This window comes from Vigna unguiculata, chromosome 7, assembly GCF_037176805.1.
Source record: "Vigna unguiculata cultivar grain cowpea cultivar isolate G323 ecotype 2 chromosome 7, ASM3717680v1, whole genome shotgun sequence".
Taxonomy (NCBI): Eukaryota; Viridiplantae; Streptophyta; class Magnoliopsida; order Fabales; family Fabaceae; genus Vigna; species Vigna unguiculata.
This window is the reverse complement of record NC_140798.1, coordinates 6853257-6873884: the sequence shown is the minus strand read 5'-3', so window position 1 is coordinate 6873884 and position 20628 is coordinate 6853257. Positions and strand designations below refer to the sequence as shown.

General features: G+C 30.4%; 1 protein-coding gene across 1 annotated transcript; it reads left to right on the top strand.

Moving 5' to 3' along the window:
- The first annotated feature begins 14479 nt into the window (after nt 1-14479).
- LOC114192315 (uncharacterized) lies at nt 14480-18640 on the top strand. Its single transcript, XM_028082003.2, has 5 exons — nt 14480-14711; nt 15553-15815; nt 15908-16119; nt 16312-16582; nt 18148-18640. Exons 1-5 carry the CDS (start codon nt 14618-14620, stop codon nt 18439-18441), a joined length of 1134 nt encoding a protein of 377 aa, XP_027937804.1. The 5' UTR covers nt 14480-14617; the 3' UTR covers nt 18442-18640.
- Nucleotides 18641-20628: the final 1988 nt, after the last annotated feature.

Below are 20628 nucleotides of genomic sequence, written 5' to 3'. Positions count from 1 at the left end.
AATTGTTTCAATGTTCTACATTTATGTTTTAAATGGATCTTCATTTTGCTCATCTACGTGTACTTATGTTAAATAATATTTCTATGAAGCTTGAACACGTCTCTCAAATGGTGTGTCATATGTCTGACATGTATCGAACATGACACATGTACGCCACTCGTAAGATATGTATCAATTAAGTTAAGTGTCAAATTCAAAAGACATTTTTTATCTCTGACACAATTTTTACATGACTACAACATAATGTTAATAGGGATAAATATAATGGTTTTCTCAAAAGATCATAAACTTATAAACTTATTGCATAAGCTTTTTTTATGATTATAGAAATTGTGAACAAGTCTTATATGATCACAAATATTTATATTATATATGTATTATTGAGAATGTATAATGTGAAAACTTTCAAAGTTGATTTGTCTTTAAATGAATATCGACTGAAATGCCTTTTCCAATGATGATAATAAAAGAGATGAAATGTTTTAAAGAAATTATATATTTTCTTTTCACTTTCTGAATTTTAGTTAGATGAATTAAATACATTTTTGTATTAGGTGACAATATGTTTACATGATCATATTTGACTAACCTTATTTACAAATGATTTTGAATACATAATTTTGTTGTTGTTAATTTAAATAATTCATATTGATCTTATATACAAATCTATGTTCCTTACGTCTTACATTTTGAAGACTACATGTTTAGTGTCTATGTTAGTATTTGTGCTGCATAACTTTATTTTTCTCTAATTTTGAACTTATGGTTGCTATGATTCCATATAGTCAATACTTTTCAATATATCTCTGCATTTTAAGATGCCTATATATGCATGTTTTCTATTTACAAATTATGTTCTCTAATTTTGTATGGGGTCATGCAAGTTAGTGTTGACATTTGAGTCTTAGGTTTTTCTTTGACAAAGACAAAGACAAATGCCTATTTGTGTTTGCGGGGACCTCTTCATTAAAAGGTGAAAAAATATTTGGTTTAGGTTTTTGTTTGGTTGATGTGTTTTATGAAACTTCATGGCAAATGAAATTTTGATGTTGGTTGAAAGGTCAAACTTTAGAGTTTACTTAGTTCGTTCATTATTGTGTTTTGTGGTTGAACAAAAATTGTTTCAATGTTGTCTTTCTTACATGCTTTTCTGCATTTATGTTTTAAGTGGAGATTTATTTTGCTTTATATCTACAAGAACTTATGGTAAACTTTATTTTGATCTAAATCTGAACTTCATGTTGTTATAATTCCATATTGTTAAAATAAACAAGTCTTGATAACTAATGAGGTTTTGATGATAACAAAAAAAGTCATTCTACTAGGCGAGTAAGTCTTTGGTTAGAAGTGAAGTTGTGTTAGACGAATAAGAGGAAATGTCTAACAGGTATGATAAGATTGAATAATTTATCAATGAGGTTTGAAGATTAAAATATGTGATATATACTTATGCTTTCATATGCCTAATTGTTAATATTCAAATATTGTGCATGTTAGTGTAAGATGGTAGTTTAGCAAATGTAAAGGCCAAGTCTTAGCATTAGATGAGTTTAAGTAGTAAACAATTTAGTGTACCAATTCATTTCAAGTAGTAAAATGATAGTCTAAGTGTCGTTTTTCCAAGGGATTTGTGTTTGTTAATCTACTTGTGATTGTTTACTGATTTTAGTAATTGTGAAAAGCATTTTTAATTCAATCTAAAATAAAAGCATGCAAAATTACAATAGTAAAGATGTGATTCGATAAAAAGCTTCATTAGGAATCTAAGACGATTGCTTGAATAATTTACTATAAAGATTATAAATTATAGTTAAAGATTAAAGTATCAACGTATATAACTCGACAATCAAATTAATTAAACATTCAAACTATTTAAATATTATTGAGCAACATTCTAGCATTAAAAAAAATATGAAATTGTGAACCTATATAATTAGGAATAGTAAATAATTATTAAAAAAAATTGTAAAAAAATGTTGGTGGGTTAAGTGGGTCAACCCACCTTCAACCCGACTCGAACATGTTTAACCCTGGGTTAAGTGAGAAGGGTTGAATTCAACCCACCTTTGAAAAATTTGAATTTTTCTCAACCCAACCCGGCTCAAACTCGCAGTGAGTCGGGTTGGCTCACGGGTTGAAACCCATTTTGACATCTCTATTTAAATGATTTTTGAAAGAACCCATGAGATGTTAATCAAAGTAAAATCCAGAACCAATGTTTTCATCATGCTCACCACCAATATATGATGAATTGTTTCCAAGAAAATGTCCATATTGTCCAAGAAAACATGGCTAATATTACACATTTTCTGTCACATTATTCAACAAAATATAAATAAAAATCTACACATTTTTGTCATGCTAATTTAAAAAATTTTGTTTATAAGACGGTTGCTTGAGTAATTCATTATAAAAATTATATTTAAATATTAAAGTATCTGACAATCAAATTAATGAAACATTCAAACTATTTAAATATTATTGAGCAACATTCTAGCATTTAAAAATATGAAATCGTGAACCTATATAATTAGGAGTAGTAAACAATTATTAAAAAAAATTGTAAAAAAATGTTGGTGGGTTAAGTGGGTCAACTCACCCTCAACCTGACTCGAACCCGTTTATTTTGTGGGTTAAGTGAGTTGGGTTGAGTTCAACCCACTTTTGAAAAAACTGAATTTTTCTTAACCAAACTCGACTCAAACCTGTGATGAGCAGGGTTGACTCATAGGTTGAAACCCATTTTGACATCTATACATTACAATATTATTACCTACTAATATAATATCATGCATATTTAAAAAAATGCGTACACACAGACGCGATAACAACGATGTTTACTCTAGTTATAATAAAAAGAATAACATTAATAATAATAAAAATATTAATTATAATAATTATGATATTTATTATAATTATAATTATTATTATATTCATAACAATAATATATTATTATAATAAATAAAATAAAACAATGATAATTACTATTATAATTATAATAATAATAATAATTACTATGCAGTAAAAGTAATAAAAATTATAATAATAATAATTTTAATAATATTATTAATAACTGTAAAGTAATTATTATTATTTAATAATATTAGTAATTATAGTAATAACAATAATAATATAATATGACTGATATTCTCGTAAATATTAGGAATGAATTTTCGTAGATAATGAATGGTAATAGGAATATTTATAAGTGACATTTTTGTATATTTAGAAAAATATTAAGAACGTTTTGGTAAATTGGATAGTAATTGGATGCAAAATGATCAAATAGCCAAAAAGTATGCATAGGTGTAAAAAAATTTAGAGGTAGTTTGGAAATTTCCATAACACTTAACTTTTTATATAAAAAATAGTATAATATGAGTAACATTTTTGTAAATATTGGGAATGTATTTTCGTAGATAATGGTAGTAGGGGTATTTATGAGTCTATTTTTGTATATTAAGAAAAGTAGTAAGGACACTTTGGCAAATTGGGTATAAAGTGGATATAAAATGACCAAATAGCCAAAAGTATGCATATGTGTCAAAATTTTAAGTAGAGGTAGTTTGAGTGTTTCCATAGTACTTAACTTATATAAATTTCTGATTTATATAGTAGATAGCAGATATGTAGTAGAATTAGATATAGTAGAAGTATATGTGTTTTTGGATTTTGTTTGTTTTTCATTTAAATTTGTGTTATCTAGCTACCTTTGAGTAGTAAGGATTTGTTTTCTATTACAAGTTTTAAGGATCAGTAACCTAAAGATATGATATTACACTTAGAGTAGCAATAAATGTACCAAATTAATTATTATAGTAAAATTTACAAAGTAAAAATTTAGCAAATAATAACAAAATAAACAAAATTTAGCATATGTTTTTGGTTAAATATCACTACTAAAATTTTGATTTTTAACGTCAATTAACGGTGTGGTTTAGTGGCGGTTTTAACCGCCAATATTTTTATTTCCGTCGGTTAATCAACCGACATAGAATTTAGCGTCACAAAAGTCTCTTAACGTCGGTTTAATACAACTGCCAGAATAATCGTCCTTAAGATTATTAAAGTCAGTTTTAACTGTCACTAAATTTTAAGAAAGAAGTCATCTAATATTTAGCGGCAGTTATAACCGCCAGTAAAATCCTAACTATTTAAAAAAAAATCTAATATTTAACGGCAGTTGTAATTGCCAGCAAAATCAAAATTAAAAAAATTATATAATATTCAGCAGCGGTTATAACCGCCAGCAAAATTATAATTATTTTTTAAAAAAGTAATCTAATATTTAGGGCCAGTTATAACCACCGCCATTAAAATTATATTTAAAAAAAACATTTAATATTTAGATGTAGCTATAATCTACAAAGCCAGGGTAATATGCAAAATATATAGGTAATCAGATAAGGAAAACTTCACTGAATGTGGCAACACTGCAATAGCCACTCACAACCAACCAGATATTGCCTAGCTCTCATCCTCCCCCACCCCAATCTTCCTAACGAAAATTCCACTTTGACCCTTTATCCATGTAGGAGGGGTTAACAAATGGTGAAAACAATAATTATCAAGCCAAATCTTTGTATAGGAAAGCAAGCCAAATCTTTGTATAGGAAAGCCATGAGGACAAAGCATGTGACAGAGAAGTATACCAAACAGAATCGCTCATTGACATTAAAAAACATTCTTTTCTGAAAATTACGAAGCCTGCCTGCAGATACTTCTTAGCAATAAATAATGAGATCCAACAACCAGTAATAATTCAACTACAATTAACGTAATATGGCAACTTTTAAAAAGGAATTAAAATATTCATCAATTACAGAAATGTGTAAAAGGTGTAATACAAATATTGAGATCCTAACCAGTATCTGTGAAGCACATATTTCCCACAAATCTTGAGGTTCCTAATTGAACTATTATCATCTTCCTGCTTAGTTAACCAAAAAACTATTGGGTACAAATCATCGAAGCTCACATGAAATTCAGCAATACGCTTCCGACATCTGAAAAGAAATCTAGAACATGAAAATTTTGACATTAAATACTGAGCAAAGAAAGGATCATGCATATTAGTAAAAGCTTTGTCTTACCTCCTAGAATAGAAGGATGATGAGCTACCAAAGGCTAGAGGAACTTGATGATTGAAGCGCGAGTTTCTAGTTTCTTCATCTGCTAAACATAAAGCATTTGAAGTACTACCCACATCAATAAGCACAAAAAGACCAATAAGAAAAATAGATAATCTACCTTGTGCTCTAAGATGATGTCAAAAGTTGTAGAAGTTGCCTCTTGATATGTTAATTTTTACCATTATCCAAGCTATATTCCATTAGCAAAATCATCTCTTCCAAGGCTTTTAACCTACTTAATCCTCAATTTTACCTTACTTTTGTAAATAAATACACTTTGGGTTACATTGATCTAAATATACCACTAATCCCCATTTTTGTGTCCTTTTTGTAGAAGGGAAGCTTTGTTCCAAAAATCCAAACAAGTGGGTGATCATGAGTAGCAAGAAGAAGGAAAAAAGACACTAAATGGGGAAGAAACAGTAATCGCCTGGCGCCACAAAGACACCGCCAGGCGACACCTTCTTCCAGTACCAGGCGCCTGGCGCCAGCTAGGCGAAAAATGGCCTTTCCAGCAGCTCACCGCTTGGCGGCATCTGGAGATCGCCGGGCGGTACACGCAAGGTTTCAGCACTGTTTGGTGGCTTGCGCCTGGCGGTGAGAGGCTTCCGCCAGGCGGCGATTTTCGCTTATGTGTCAAGTTTGCCCTTTTTCTTTTGTTTTCGCGAGGGAAACGGATCTTTGGTATTTTGGAGGCACGAAGAACACATTTGGAGAGCTTGGAGGAGTGCTAGGGCTCGTGGGAACAGCTCCATCTTCCTCCTTGTATCTCTTTCTCTCCCTTTTCTTCCATTTTTAAGCTTGAGCTCTCCATGGCAATGGAGAGCTAAACCCATTTTTGTTGGGGTTAGATGTAGCCACGAAACTCTTGTGTAAATGCAAATGTTTTGATTTTATATATGACTCTTTCATTAATTGCTAGTCTTCTTATTTCTTTACTTAAAGCTTGCATTGATTTAGCCATCTCTTGCATGATTTTTGGTTCATTGGGTGTGGAAATATCTTTTGAAACCTAGATTTGAAATAAGAAAACTCAATGGAGCTTGTACCTAGGAATGGGGCTTGACCCATTGGTTGCATTAAAACCTTTGTGCATAAAGCAAATTTGCTTATTAAGAGTTCAAGGAATTGACTTTTAATAAGGAAATTTAGGCTCAATTCATTAAGGAATTAGGGTTTGAGTAATATTGTGGGTTGGCATTAGCATATTAATGAAGAGGATGTTAAATTGTAGTTGCATGAGAGCATAGTTGGTGAATTCTAACCCCGGCAATATCAAGTCATATCATTTCTAATCTTTTCCATTCACTAAGTGCCTTTAACTTCCAAAGTTTAATTTTAATTATTTATGCAAAGTTTAACTTCATACGCTGAAACTCAAAATATGGATTTATTCATTAGTTTAAATTAGTCACTAATTACGCAATTAATTAGTATACACGAGTCTCTTGGGAAACGATATCCCGGTCTTACCGGTTACTACTTGGGCGACTTGGTACACTTGCCAAAGTCATAACACCTCTTCTACATCATAGATAACTTTGGCAATCTTTCTAAGTCATGAATACCATAAACATCAATATCTTCAAATATAAAATGAAAGGAAATCAAACATGTGGGCGTGTGAAGAAATGGACTTGTCCAGGATCTGAGACATTAGATGAAAAAAGCTCATTTTGAAATTTTGATCATCCAGACCAAACGAACTGCAACATTATGAACATTGCACATACAACTTCCATCAGATTAAAGCAAATTATATTATGATAAGTTTCAACATCCATCATATTTAACCTCATAATTTTAGACTGCAGCAATTAGAACATTGATTTTTCCATACTTCCTAGTGCCTAGTTTGTAACAATTATATGTATACAGAGTTGATATTCCAAATTTAATTATAGCATCTGGCTTTAATAAGGTTGGTGCATGCATGTGCTATCGTTCAATAGAGAGCAAACATTGCAAAGTTTTAACCTAGGTGGTTTGTGAATTGAAATAAGCTCCAAGAACGGTATAACAATATTGGCATCTATTTTATAAAGAAATGTTTTAAGGAGAGAAATAATGAGCCTACCTTGTGTACTAAACACTAGGGTTTGAATGATATTTCAATGGTTTACAAGCACAAATACCTCTGGTTTCTTAATATAATGCTTTGAGTGGTGACCATATAAAATGGCAAATGCTCCATGTGCATCAATAACTCACTAAAATACAAGAATTGGAACCCCGTTGCGGCCTCATGGCAGCTTGCTTACTTTCCACATGTTGATATGATACTAAACTTTAACCAGAAGATATATATTTTCTACAGAAATGACATACCATATTTCAATGGCTCAAAGTTTGTCATACTTTCATAAATTTCTGCAGAAACTACAAGATCATGGAGAAGAGAATACCACCTATCATGTACCTTTGATATTATATTTTTGAGAAAATTGCATTGCACCTTTGATAAGTGACTCTAGCGAGGCACCAACCTACAAATTAAAAACTAAACATTAACTTAAACACTAAAACACAAATCCTCAACTATTCTCCAAAAATAAAAAGAAAAACTGTTTGTTCTACTTAACACTGCAATACAATTTTTTTGAAAGAACCAACAATTTCTAGCACTTAATAATAAGCACTCACCCCAAATCCAAAGAATATGATTAATGTAAAAATTAGTTGTCCAGAACAAATAATAATCAAATATAGCAAACGAATTTTAGATCTACAACTCACGTGTTTTTAATCGACAAACTTCCTTGGTGGAAGTTCTTCCATTTGTTTTCCCAATTTACTTTCCCTTCACCAATTCAGTATCTACAAAGAGCAAAAAAAGAGCAACAAATCATAAACACCCTTAGTTATGGGATGTAGGTACCTAAACACCAAGCAACCACTAAATTTCATTCAACAACATTAAGAAAAAAAAAATTCAAAAAGAATGAAATAAAGAATCTAAAATTCAAACACTAAAAAGATAAGCTGGAAACTAACACGACAATAAATTAATGAATTCAATAAACCTCATATTGCCAATAGAGGAAGAAGCAATTGTTGATCCACAACTAAAGATCTCAACTTCTAAAATTTTTCGTCACCACATGCTCCAGTTCCTCACCAACGTCATTCAGCTTCTCAAATGAAAAACACTAAAACACTATTCTCCAGTGACTAATTTTTAATTAAAAAAAAGCCTCGACGAAAAATAATAAACAATGTAGACGTGAATTTCACGGTTTGGTTTACATACGATTACTATTATTTGTAAGAGAAATTTTGAGGGTATTGATATACATGCAACAAAAAAAGTATAAGCAAGAGAAGGACTTTAGATTGAAATTAGAGGGAAATGAATTTGGAAAAAGTAGCAAAATACAGAGAATGAAAGAGGAAAAGAGAAATGAAATGGATATAGATAGGAAATTGAAAGCGAATAGAAGGAGAAATGGAAAACCTCAACAACGTTCTTGAGCTTTCCCCGAAACCAATACAAAATGTCAGTGATTGAAATTAGGGATTAAGAGAAGTTGAAACTTAAAAAAAAAATGATTCGAAAAGAAAAATATCTAATATCTTACAAGAAGGAAAAATCATCATAAAAAACAAGAAAAACACTTAGAAAAAGAAAAATGCGTGAAGAGAAGAGATGGCTTACAAGAATGGCTACCACGATAGAGGATGGATTCGTAGAAGAAAAGATACTTTCCAGCATAAGAGAAAATGACGTACGAAAAGAATAAAATCAACTTTGTAAAATTTTCTATGATGGAGATGCGCCAATTAACTGATTTACCTACCAAATCCCAAATACTTTTGCCATAAAAATAACAATTATTTAAAAATACATGTTAAAATATCTCGTCGGTTTTTAACCAACTGTAAATACTATATAAATTTTTAAAATTCTTTTAATATGGTGGCATTTTAATAAACTGCCGCTAAATTAATGGCACTAAAAACCATTTTTTCGGTAGTGTATGTTTTTTATCCCTGAAATTTTAGTGAAATTTGAACTTAGTCCCTTTTCGAAATTTTTGACCAATTTAGTCCTTTATCTGTAGAAATGCGTGGATTTAGTCCTTTTAACCAAATTTTGGTAAATTTATCTGACATTTCAAGCGCATTTTATGATAGTATTTGAAAATTTTACATCGTTTGACACATTTTCATTTCAATATCAACTCAAATATTATCATAAAACATATTTTAAATATCATATAAACTTAACAAAATTTAATTAAAATGATTAAATTCAGGACCAAATTAGGTCAAAATTTTAAAGAGAAACTAATTTCAATTTTCACTGAAAGTTAAGGATAAAAACATATTTAATCCTATATTTTTTATAATAAAAAATATTAATTATAAAGAAAAAAACCGGTCCATGTGTATGCATTGTACCAAACTAGTGATACAATAAATCATAAATATTAGGGTTACATGAACAACATTGTTGCTATTGCTTGATTAAAAGAGTCTCTAAGCAAGTCACGAAGGAAAAACACAACTCAATATTATAGATTTAGGACTAGACACCGTATATAAAAACATAACCATATAAACACACATAAAAAAAAAAAAAATATATATATATATATATATATATATATACACACGCGCGCGTAGAAGCACTCCTTTGTATTCTTTGTCTTGAACTTTTCTCTTTTAATGTTATGTATGGCTGGCTGAACAAAGCAATAAAGCTTTTGATGAAAAATCATGAGATCCGCCTAATCTGCTCCATTCACAGAAGTGAATGCAACAATAAATATTATGAATTTATTTCATGCCTTTGTATGGCTGAACAAAGCAATGAACTTTTGATAGAAAATCATGAAACATGTCCAAATTGGTTATGCTTCATTTCCAGAAGTGAATGCAGCAACATTTGATTTATATTTTCATGATCATGATAGTGATATTGATTATGGACATAGTTATAAAGAAAATTTTAAAGCCACATTTTATCACCAGAAGTGACACAATAATGTGAAAAAGGGAAAAGGAAAAAATGTGAAAATATTGACAAAAAGATGAAAGTATATATTATCATTACGGTGGTAAAGGTCATTTGAGTTGTACTCATTGTACACCAAAGCATCTTACAAATAATGAGAAGAACATATAAACACACTTTGCTTATGAAGATGGTGATTCTGATTATGACCATATGGATACTACTCATCTTGATATTATTATTTTCTTTGCTAAAACAAATGGAAGCATTGATCACCTCATTGATTATAAGAGTGTTAAAAAAATCATATTGATATTTACGTTTATATGAAGAACGAATGTTGACACTAGTACCAAAGATTATGTGTCTTATTGATAATACAACAATTTATACAATTATCAAGAGTAATAAATTCTTCTCTTGTTTGATAATGCGAGACATAAATGTTAGTATTATTTATAATACTACAAATATATTTGAAGGCTCTAGAAGAGCTATTATACTTCTATCAAGAAGTTGAATAGAAACTTATTAACTTTCAAGGATATTATTTCATAACACGCCTGAAGCATGGTAGGCTTGTTAGTTCCAAAGACACGTTTGAAGCGTGGTAGGCCTATTGGTTCCAAAGATAAAAACTCTTGAATGAGAAAAGGGAGCTAAAATGCAAGATGACCTAATCGAAAAGGTGGAAATCCCAAAAGAGTCATTTGACATAATTAATGGTTCAGTTTCAGAAGAACCTCAAGTACCTGAAATGGTTGAAAATGATGAGATCTCAATAAATTATGTCATGAATCATATAATATGGAACCAAAATAAAGTCAACATTGATGAAACTTTTACATATAATATAGCGATGAATGCTATGAATGACAACGAGCATCAATAACCAATGATCATTGAAGATTGTCGACAAAGACATGATTGGCCAAAATGAAAATATGCAAAGAAGCATAATTGCTTACCAAATGAAAGATTTTTGGACCTATAGTTCACACACTTGAAGGTGTGAAACCTGTTGGGTACATATGGATTTTTGGGCAAAAATAAAATAAAGAATGATGAGATACAAAGCACAATTGGTTACTCAAGGCTGTTCACAAAACCTTGTATTGATTTGTGAAAAAACATATTCACTATTATTGGATACAACAACATTGTAATATTCGATTATCCTAAGTGCACAACAAGGTTTGCATTTACATCTAATGGATTATGTTACAACCTATTCGTACGGTTCTTTTGAGAATCATATTTATATGAAAATCCCTGAAGGATTTTATTTGCCTAACAATGCAAATTTTAAAGAGGATTATTCAGTAAAATTGAATAAGTCCCTTTATGAATTGAAACAATCAAGACGTGTGTGGTATAATCGTCTTAGTGAGTACTTGTTAAAGGAAGGGTATAAAAATGACCCTATTTCTCCTTGTATTTATATGAAAAAAATCTGAAAAATGAATTTGCCATAATTATTGTTTATGTAGATGACATAAACATCGTTAGAACTCCTAATGAGTTCACAAAGGCAATTGATTACTCAAAGAAATAATTTGAGATGAATGATCTTTGAAGGGCAAAGTCTTATTTGAAATTAGAAATTGAGTATTTAAATAAAGGTGTTTTTATACGTCAAGAGGCTTATATAATTAAGGTGCTTAAAATGTTCTAAAGGGACAACTCATGTCTATTATACACTTCAATAGTTGTGAGGTCGTTAGATGTTGATAAAGACTCTTCTTAGACCTCAAGAAAATGATGAAGATCTTATTGGTCCAGAAGCACCATATCTTAGTGTCATAGAAACACTGATGTATCTTCCTAATTATACTCGATCTAATATTGCATTTGCTGTAAATTTGTTAAGCAAGATATAGTTCTTCAACTACAAGAAGAAAATGGTTTGAAGTAAAACATATACTTCGTTACTTTAAGAGTACTACAAATATGAGCTTCTTCCATCCAAATGATTCAGATTCAGACCAATGGGTTATGTATATGCATGTTATTTTACATATTCTCACAATGTCACAATGGTTGATCACAAACAAGATGTTTGTTCACATGTGGTAGCATAATGGTTTCATGAAGGTATATGAAACAAACCATAGTAGCAACATCGTCTAATCATACAGAATTATGAGGAAAGTTGTGAATATGTTTGGTTAAGGTTTATAATTCAACATGTGCAAAAAACTTGGGACTATCCCTGACAAAGATGGAATCAACAACCATATATGAAGATAATAGTGTATTGTTCAATTGAAAGGATGATATAGATATCCAAAAATTCATTCATGTGAAAATATGACAAGTTTATTTATGAATTTTTTGCCAAGAAGAACTTTTGAGCAAATGATTCACAAGTTCGGACTCCGTTACTTTAATGATGTAAGTTTACACGAGGGGTAGAAATAAAATATGTGATGAACAATATTGTATTAAAGAATACAAAATGTTGTACTCTTTTTCCTTCAGTTTTTTTTTTATCCCAAAGGGTTTTTTCTAGTAAGGTTTTAACGAGGCACATTCTTTTATCAATGGACACTCAAGGGGGAGTGTTATGAATTAATGATTATCCATTAATTTGATACATTTACTCATATGATTGATACTCATATGATTCATTACTCTTTATATAAATATTTATATTAACTATTAACTACGTTGGTTTGTTTTCTTTATGGAGTACATGTTGTATCTATAAATAGGACTCTTTCTATGAATAATAATATACAGATGATTTGCTCCCTATTCTCTTATTATCTATTCTCTATTGTTTCTTCTCTTCTATATTATCTATTGTTCTTTCCGCTTTATTTTATAACACTAAAATATTAAATGAATTTTGAACTTAACAATTATTAATATATTTTAATTTAATTCAAAGAACAAAAATATCCATAATAGTTATATATTTATAATTGATAATTTTTTTTATTACACACAAAAATGTTAAAAAATAATTAAATAATAAATGTATTTTAATATTGTTAAAAATTAAAATATAATTAAACGTAATTTTTTTAAAATTAATAGAAAATAAAATATTATTTATTTTTTAAATTAAAAAATAATTAACATAATATTGTCTATATTAAAAAAATAAATAATATTTTATTTTATGTTAATTCTTTTTATATTTAATTATATTTTAATTTTTACCGACATTAAAATATTATTATTTTATTATTATTTTTAAATGAAATAAAAATACATAAATAATTACTAAAATTATAATTCATATAATATATTTATCTATAAATTTTTACAAAATTTAATATTCATTAATTAGACCTCTTAAACGGTAATCTTAAACATTTATCAGCATTCTCGATAATAATTTCATAATTGCACTTGAAAAACCTTATTTTAGATTAGGATGATCCTCTGACAATATTTTGAAGGGCTTAATGCTCATTGTTTAATAAATTTCATCAAACAATTAAAATCGCCCTTAAATAATCTAAGATTTCACCACTAAGGCACTAATGTCAAATTGTATCAGTGGATAGTTAAATTAAAAGAGCAATTGAAACTATTAATTGAGGATAAAAGTGAATTATATGACAAATTTCATTCAAGTCGAGTCGAACTTTGATATCTTTTAAGTTTTAATCATCTATAATAATATATAAGGATTTTTTCTTTTTGTATTTATATTTTATAATACTAATTTTATTTTCTATAATATAATTATTTATTAAATTTTTTAAAATTAATGGTTATTTTTATTTATTTTTTACAAAACTGTTTATCTTTTTTTCTTTTCTTTATTCATCAACAATTAATTTTTTTATTCATTTCACTTTATTTTATATATTAACTTAATAATATTATACTATTATCACCAATTCTATAAAATACGTATACATAAATACAATAATGTATGTGTACACTAGTGTATATATATATATATATATATATATATATATATATATATATATATATATATTATATTGTTATTTTTATTAAAATCTTTCCAATTATTATCTTTTCTTGTAATTTCAAATTCAATTTTTTTTATAAATTATTCTCTTTCTAATTAAATAATTGTATAACAAGTTTACGTGACTAGTTGTACTTTAATATATTAACAACTTGATAATTTAGTGTGTTTATCAAATAATTGTCAAGTTAACTACATTTATCCGTTAAAAAAAAAAATCCAAGTTTTTACAAATAATAAAACAGATTTGAGATTAATTTAACAACATGAGACGAATTATAATATTAAACCTTTAATTTATCAAAATAAGTATTTTCGTTTAATCTTTGATCTGGTCTGTATATGTGGAAAGAAAATTATAACATTATTTTTATTTTTTAGAAGGAAAAAGAAAACAGTTTATTTCATGAAAAAAATAGTCACAGCTTACATTAATAATATCGCCTGTCTTAAAAGTCCATCTAGCTTTCTAACCTTCTTCTCTTGTAGGTCATGTTAGATCTCCGCACTGTAATTTAATCATTCAAGTTGAAACTTTCCCTGGTGTTTCCGTTTGTGGGTCTTTCATCTCTCACCATGGCCACCGGAGTGAACAGAAAAATTTCTGCTGCATCAGCTCGAGCTCACACCAGGAGGGCAAAGAAATCCAATTCCTCACAACTCCCATCAGGTCCCTTTTCGCAATTCCTTTCAACTTTTCATCACACTTTCATTTCTATCGAATTTCAAGTTATAAAAACTATCTGGGTCGTGCTGCATCTTTTGTTAGACCTGAGAATGATAAGCCTTTCCTAGCATTTTGTTTTAATTGGGGTGAAGAATTCTGGTTTTTTATGGTATAGATGATGTAGATTGCTTTGTTTGGACACCTAAATTGAACCCTTCATTATGTTTCAACTTAATAGTTATTGCTTGCATTGAACCTGGACAGTTATTAGTTGCTTATAATTTTTATATTCCTTTCCTCGTGTATGCATATAATTTTATAGTTAAGTTTAATTTTTATGTACTGGCAGTATAAAACCTGTTGCAGGATTAACCAATCTGAGGTATTTCTAGATATAACCTCGAAAATATCTATTATAAAAGATAAATTGTACCGTACGTACATGCTAAATTGGTAATTGTTCGTGTAAATAAATATTTACAACGACTATGTATTGTGGTTAGATTCTTGTTAGTTATCAATGGAGTTGGTCATTTTTTATTTTTCTCATTTCTATTCTTTAGTAAGACACTAATTTATTAGTAAGCTGAAGTTGATGGGATTAATGGTAGGAGGAGTCTAACCTAAGCATTTGTAAGTAACTTGCTTTGATTATTGCCAACTGAATCAACCCTTGTTGGCATAAGAGATTTATAGCTAGTCTTGCCTGTATTGGAGCATAGGGTAATTAATAAGTTTATTTTGGCATTCTTATGCTTGACTTGTTGACTGCAAATTGTTTCTTAATCTTTTTGCTTTAACTTGTATTTATCTGCTTTTTCAATTTGGCATCTCAATCTATCAGGAATTCTTGGAACAGCACTAGCAGTGTTGTTTATCGGGTTTCTAGCATGGGCTTATAAGGTTATTCAACCTCCCCCTCCCAAGATATGTGGCACCCCTGATGGACCGCCTATAACAGCACCAAGAATCAAATTAAGAGATGGAAGGCATTTGGCATACAAAGAGAATGGTGTTCCAAAAGATGAAGCCGTTTACAAAATCATCTATGTTCATGGTTTTGACAATTGCAGGCATGATGCCGTGCTTGCTGAAAAACTATCACCTGTAATTACCGATATTACATTTCTCTTCCTTTCATAGCATTCTCTAATATCTTTTGTTGTTTGTACTATTATATTTAAGATGGATTTTTCCAGGGTATTGCTGAGGAGATGGGGATCTACATTCTCTCTTTTGACAGACCTGGTTATGGGGAAAGTGATCCTGATCCAAATCGTACATTAAAAAGCATTGCTTTAGATATAGAAGAGCTTGCAGATCAGCTAATGTTGGGGTCCAAATTCTATGTAGCGGGATTCTCTATGGGTGGACAAATTGTTTGGAACTGTGTTAAATACATACCTCACAGGTATGACTTATTCAGGATGTTTTTAGTTTTGTAAGCACAAGTTGTTTCAAAACATTTCACTAATAATATTTCTTTTTGCATTATTAGCTGTTTTGTTGTGTTCACGTATGCTTGCTTTCATATACATGTTACTGGTGTGAGATACATACAGCTGTCAACCTCTGTTCAAAACTATTTTTTCAATGCTGACAGGTTGGAAGGCGTGGTACTCATTGCCCCAGTTATCAACTACTGGTGGCCTGGTTTTCCTGCAAACTTAACTACGGAAGCCTATCGCCAACAAAACATACAAGACCAATGGGCCCTTCGTGTTGCCCACTACGCGCCGTGGCTAACTTACTGGTGGAACACTCAACAGTGGTTCCCTGGATCTGGTGTAATTTCTGGGAGTCCACATATCTTTTCTCGTGAAGACAAGGAAATTCTGGCTAAGATGTCCCATACCCATAGAAAAAGTTATGCAGTAAGTATCCAACATCTATGTGATTACAAAATTGTGGTTTTTTGCTGAATGCAGTTCACTTTGGGATGTTGACTTCCAAGTTCCAACAGAAAGTGTTTTTTAAGTTTTTCTAATTGTTTAATTTTTCATGTGAACTTTTGCATTATTTTAAGCTGGTCGTATACAATTCTCACCGCCTGATTTTTCTGAATTCTCTGTACTCGTACTCCGTGTTTTTGTTTTTGATGTTATACTGATAAAAGTAGTTTCATGGCTCTTGGAATTAATAGCGACAACAGTTTGTCTTTGGTTACAGATATTAAGATATATTTTAGACAAAAATATAGACAGGACAGGAGTATTTAAACTCTGATCATTATTGATACATTATGTTGGTATCAATTTGGAATAGACAACATTTATAGGCAAGCATTAGGATTCTAAACAATACCATTTTTTATAATAGAAATATTTGGTTTAATTCATGCTATTCATGAATGGACAGTCGTTGGAAAAATGCCTGAAAATTCACTGCTAAAGTTTTACAAACTTTTTTTGTTTCTTTTGTGCTGCTTTACATATATAGAATATATAGCTATTCAAGTGTTAACCTTGTATAATTGTTAACTATAGTTTGACGCATTTTGTAATAATCAATCAAATAACATTGATTTATGATGGAAAAACTTAGCCTTTATCCACGAATAGCACAGAATAAAATCACTGGTTAAAACTTGATATCTGTTTACATGATAAATCTTCCAATTTAAAGTATAGTACATGGTTTGCAAAAGAAATATTCTGAAACAATTTGTTATCAGAGAAGCAAAAAGAACTTTGTTGCTTCAGGCTTTGGGGCATTGCTCCTTTTGGATAACTACGATCCTTGTTCTGTTATCTTCAAAATTACCTAAGCAACAGGCAATTGTTAGAGCACGTTTCCACTGTGACCTGTTTAACTTGGCATAGCAGTTAAATCAATCTTCATGTTATTAATTTTCGTTTGTTACTCTTCTCCCTGCATCCATGAATAACTTCCCCCATTGTTTTCATGTATAATGTCTTAAAAGAGTTGTCTTGATATTTGTGATTGATCACAGTAACTAAGTTAATTTTGAAGGCTCCATTGTAATTATGGGATGTGGAAATTCTACAACGTTATTTCCTTGTTGAAGCACCGCACAGTGACATCATTGGATCAATGTAGTTTATCCAGAACACTGTGAAAAGACGTTTATTTTGTATGATAGTGTTGAACCAAGACAAGTTATTCCTTGTTTACACTGTTTCACTTGATAATGCTTCGTTAGCATGTCCTTTTGTTTTGATATTTAATTTCACAGTCATACATCTATGGTAAACCAAGTTTTCACTTCTATAAGCAACCCTTGTGGAAAGCTTTCAAATTTCATCCACTCATAAGAACTTATTCTGGAATTTGGTTCATTTGAAAAGTGGTTGATTACCGAGCCATTGAATTTGATTAGCCTCATTTTAACTGAGCATGTTCTACTGTGTAATCTCTTAGTTTCTTACTTCAATTCGTGATAGAAATTTATAAAGTTGTTTTTGTGTTGCTTCCATAGGCACAGATAAGACAGCAAGGTGATTATGAAAGCGTCCACCGTGACTTAAATATCGGATTCAGTAACTGGGAATACAGTCCCCTTGATCTTGAAAATCCATTTCCAAATAGTGAAGTTTCTGTTCATATTTGGCAAGGAGATGATGATGCAATGGTTTCAGTTACTCTGCAACGATACATAGTGCAAAAGCTTCCATGGATTATCTATCACGAAGTTCCAGGTTCTGGTCATTTGTTTCCTCTTGCTGATGGTATGAGTGACACCATCATTAAGAAACTTTTACGTGCGAAGTAGGCTTCTTCTATATTGATCACTGTCTATCTCAGATCAGTTTTGCATTTGACATCTCAGTTTTGGAGAATTCAAACTGTTGAAAAGAATGATGTATGATAAACTTTGACAAACATTGAGTGCACTTAATGGTAAGGAGAGATCCGGTTACTTAATAATTGTATGAACCTTGTTCTTTTATGTGGGAAGTTGTTTTACAGAAGCTGGTTTATTTCTCTAAAACCTCACTAAGTTATTCTCAAGTTGACACAATGGAAACATGAACATTGAGCAGTTTTTCCTTTGGCAAAATTCTTTTTTTGATGAGATGAATACTATGACGATGTTCATGATTGATAATTAGGTCCAAACTGCTATATTCTAAATATTGCTACTTACATAATCTTTCTCTGCAAAGTAATTGTCTTTATGGTTGGACGCGTTTGTCTTAAAAGTTGGACCATGTTAGCTTCTGCCATTTTAGTAATTGGTGTATAATATGTGAAAATAGAATGTATAGATTGCAAAACTCTGTTTTATAATGTGAATTATTCACTAAGTTGATTGATTTTTAGAATAACTATCTCGAAAGTGATACTTACAATGCTTTTACTTGATTGAAAGCAGCGACAACGACAACGACATGGTACAGGGAGAGAAAAGGCATTTTAATGTTTTTGTTTTGAACATGGAAATGCAGATTGTAATCATGGGTGCAGGACGCAAAACTCTTATGATTTACTTCGTAATCGTGTTCAACTTTCAAAATGTACATACAGGAAATTGTGGCCCAGATTAACACAACTAATGACGATCAAAAGAAAGAGAAATTAAGGTAGAGACTAAAACAATATTTTAATGTTTCTGCCTTTATCGAATCAAATAATTTTACTCTTTTAACTAGTTAAAAAAAAATGATACTGTAACAACTAAATCTTGAAATTTTTTTTTACAACTCGACTGGTTTTGGAATATAAGAATATAAGAAAATAGGAAAATGAAAAGTCATTCAGAGAATATGAGTTCAGATCGTAAAAATAGTTGTTAAAATTTAATTGTTAAAGTATATCTTTCTAAAAAAATATGATTGATGATATAAATTATGAGATAATTATTATGAAAAACGATAATTTTATTATTGAATAACACATTAAATTTTTTTAAACCGTAACTTGTGTTTGGATGGTGGATTTTAATAATTCCAAATAATTGAAATATTGGTATTTGAATTACTTGAATTTTCTTTATTTCTCAAATATTTTTGTTTAAATGAAATAATTGAAATATTTTAATTTTAATTTTAGATAAAAAAATTTAATTTCTCTTTTAAGAAAAAATTATATTTTTAAACTATTAAGATAACTTAACTCTATCTTTCGATTTGAATTAACTTAGTTCGTTCTTTGATTCGAGACGACTCGTTTTAATCTTCAGTCTGACTCCTTCTAATCTTCAGTCTAAATTGGCTTAACCTTTAGCTTGCACAGAATTAGGTTGACCTTTGATCTGGGCAAACTCATCTTAAGCTTTAACCTTTGTCGAATTGACTTCAACTTCAACCTTCACACACTCATCTCAACCTGGGGCCTGACCAATTCATGTTGACCTATGGTTCGAGCCAACTTGTCTTGACCTTTGGTCTAGGCCAAAATGTTTTAACCTTTAGTCTGGACCAACTCGGATTAACCTTTGACCCAATTGATTTCGTTCGACCTTCGTCCTTGTGCCAGGTCAACTTGACTGAACCTTCACTTCAGGCCAACTCGTCTCGACCATTGACCAAGACCAAATTGACTCAACTTTCGTCTTGGGTCGACTAGTCTTAACCTTCGACCTTGGTCGACTTGGCTCAATCTTCAACCTACACCAACCTGTCAACCCTTCAGCCTGGTGCAACTCGTCATGACCATCAGTGTAGGACAAGTCGTCTTAACCTTCAGTCTAGATCGACTCATCTCAACTTTCAACCTAGACTAAGTTGTCCTAACCTTTGATCCTGACCTAGTTATCTCGACCTTCAGCCCAAGCTAAGTCATCTTGGCCATCGACCTAGACCTACTTCTCCCAACCTTCGACCTAGACCGAGTCCTCTCAACTTTTGATCCAGGCTGACTCAACTCGACCTTCGATCTGCAACAACTAGTCTTGACCTTTGGTCTAGGCCACTCCTCTCAACTTTTGGTTTGGGCCAACTCATCATGTCACTTGACT

Coding starts and splice junctions, on each gene's coding strand:
- LOC114192315 (XM_028082003.2), top strand. CDS start 14,618: ATGGCCACCGGAGTGAACAGAAAAATTTCTGCTGCATCAGCTCGAGCT. Junction 14,712..15,552: donor TTCCTCACAACTCCCATCAG/GTCCCTTTTCGC, acceptor TCAATCTATCAG/GAATTCTTGGAACAGCACTA. Junction 15,816..15,907: donor TTGCTGAAAAACTATCACCT/GTAATTACCGAT, acceptor GGATTTTTCCAG/GGTATTGCTGAGGAGATGGG.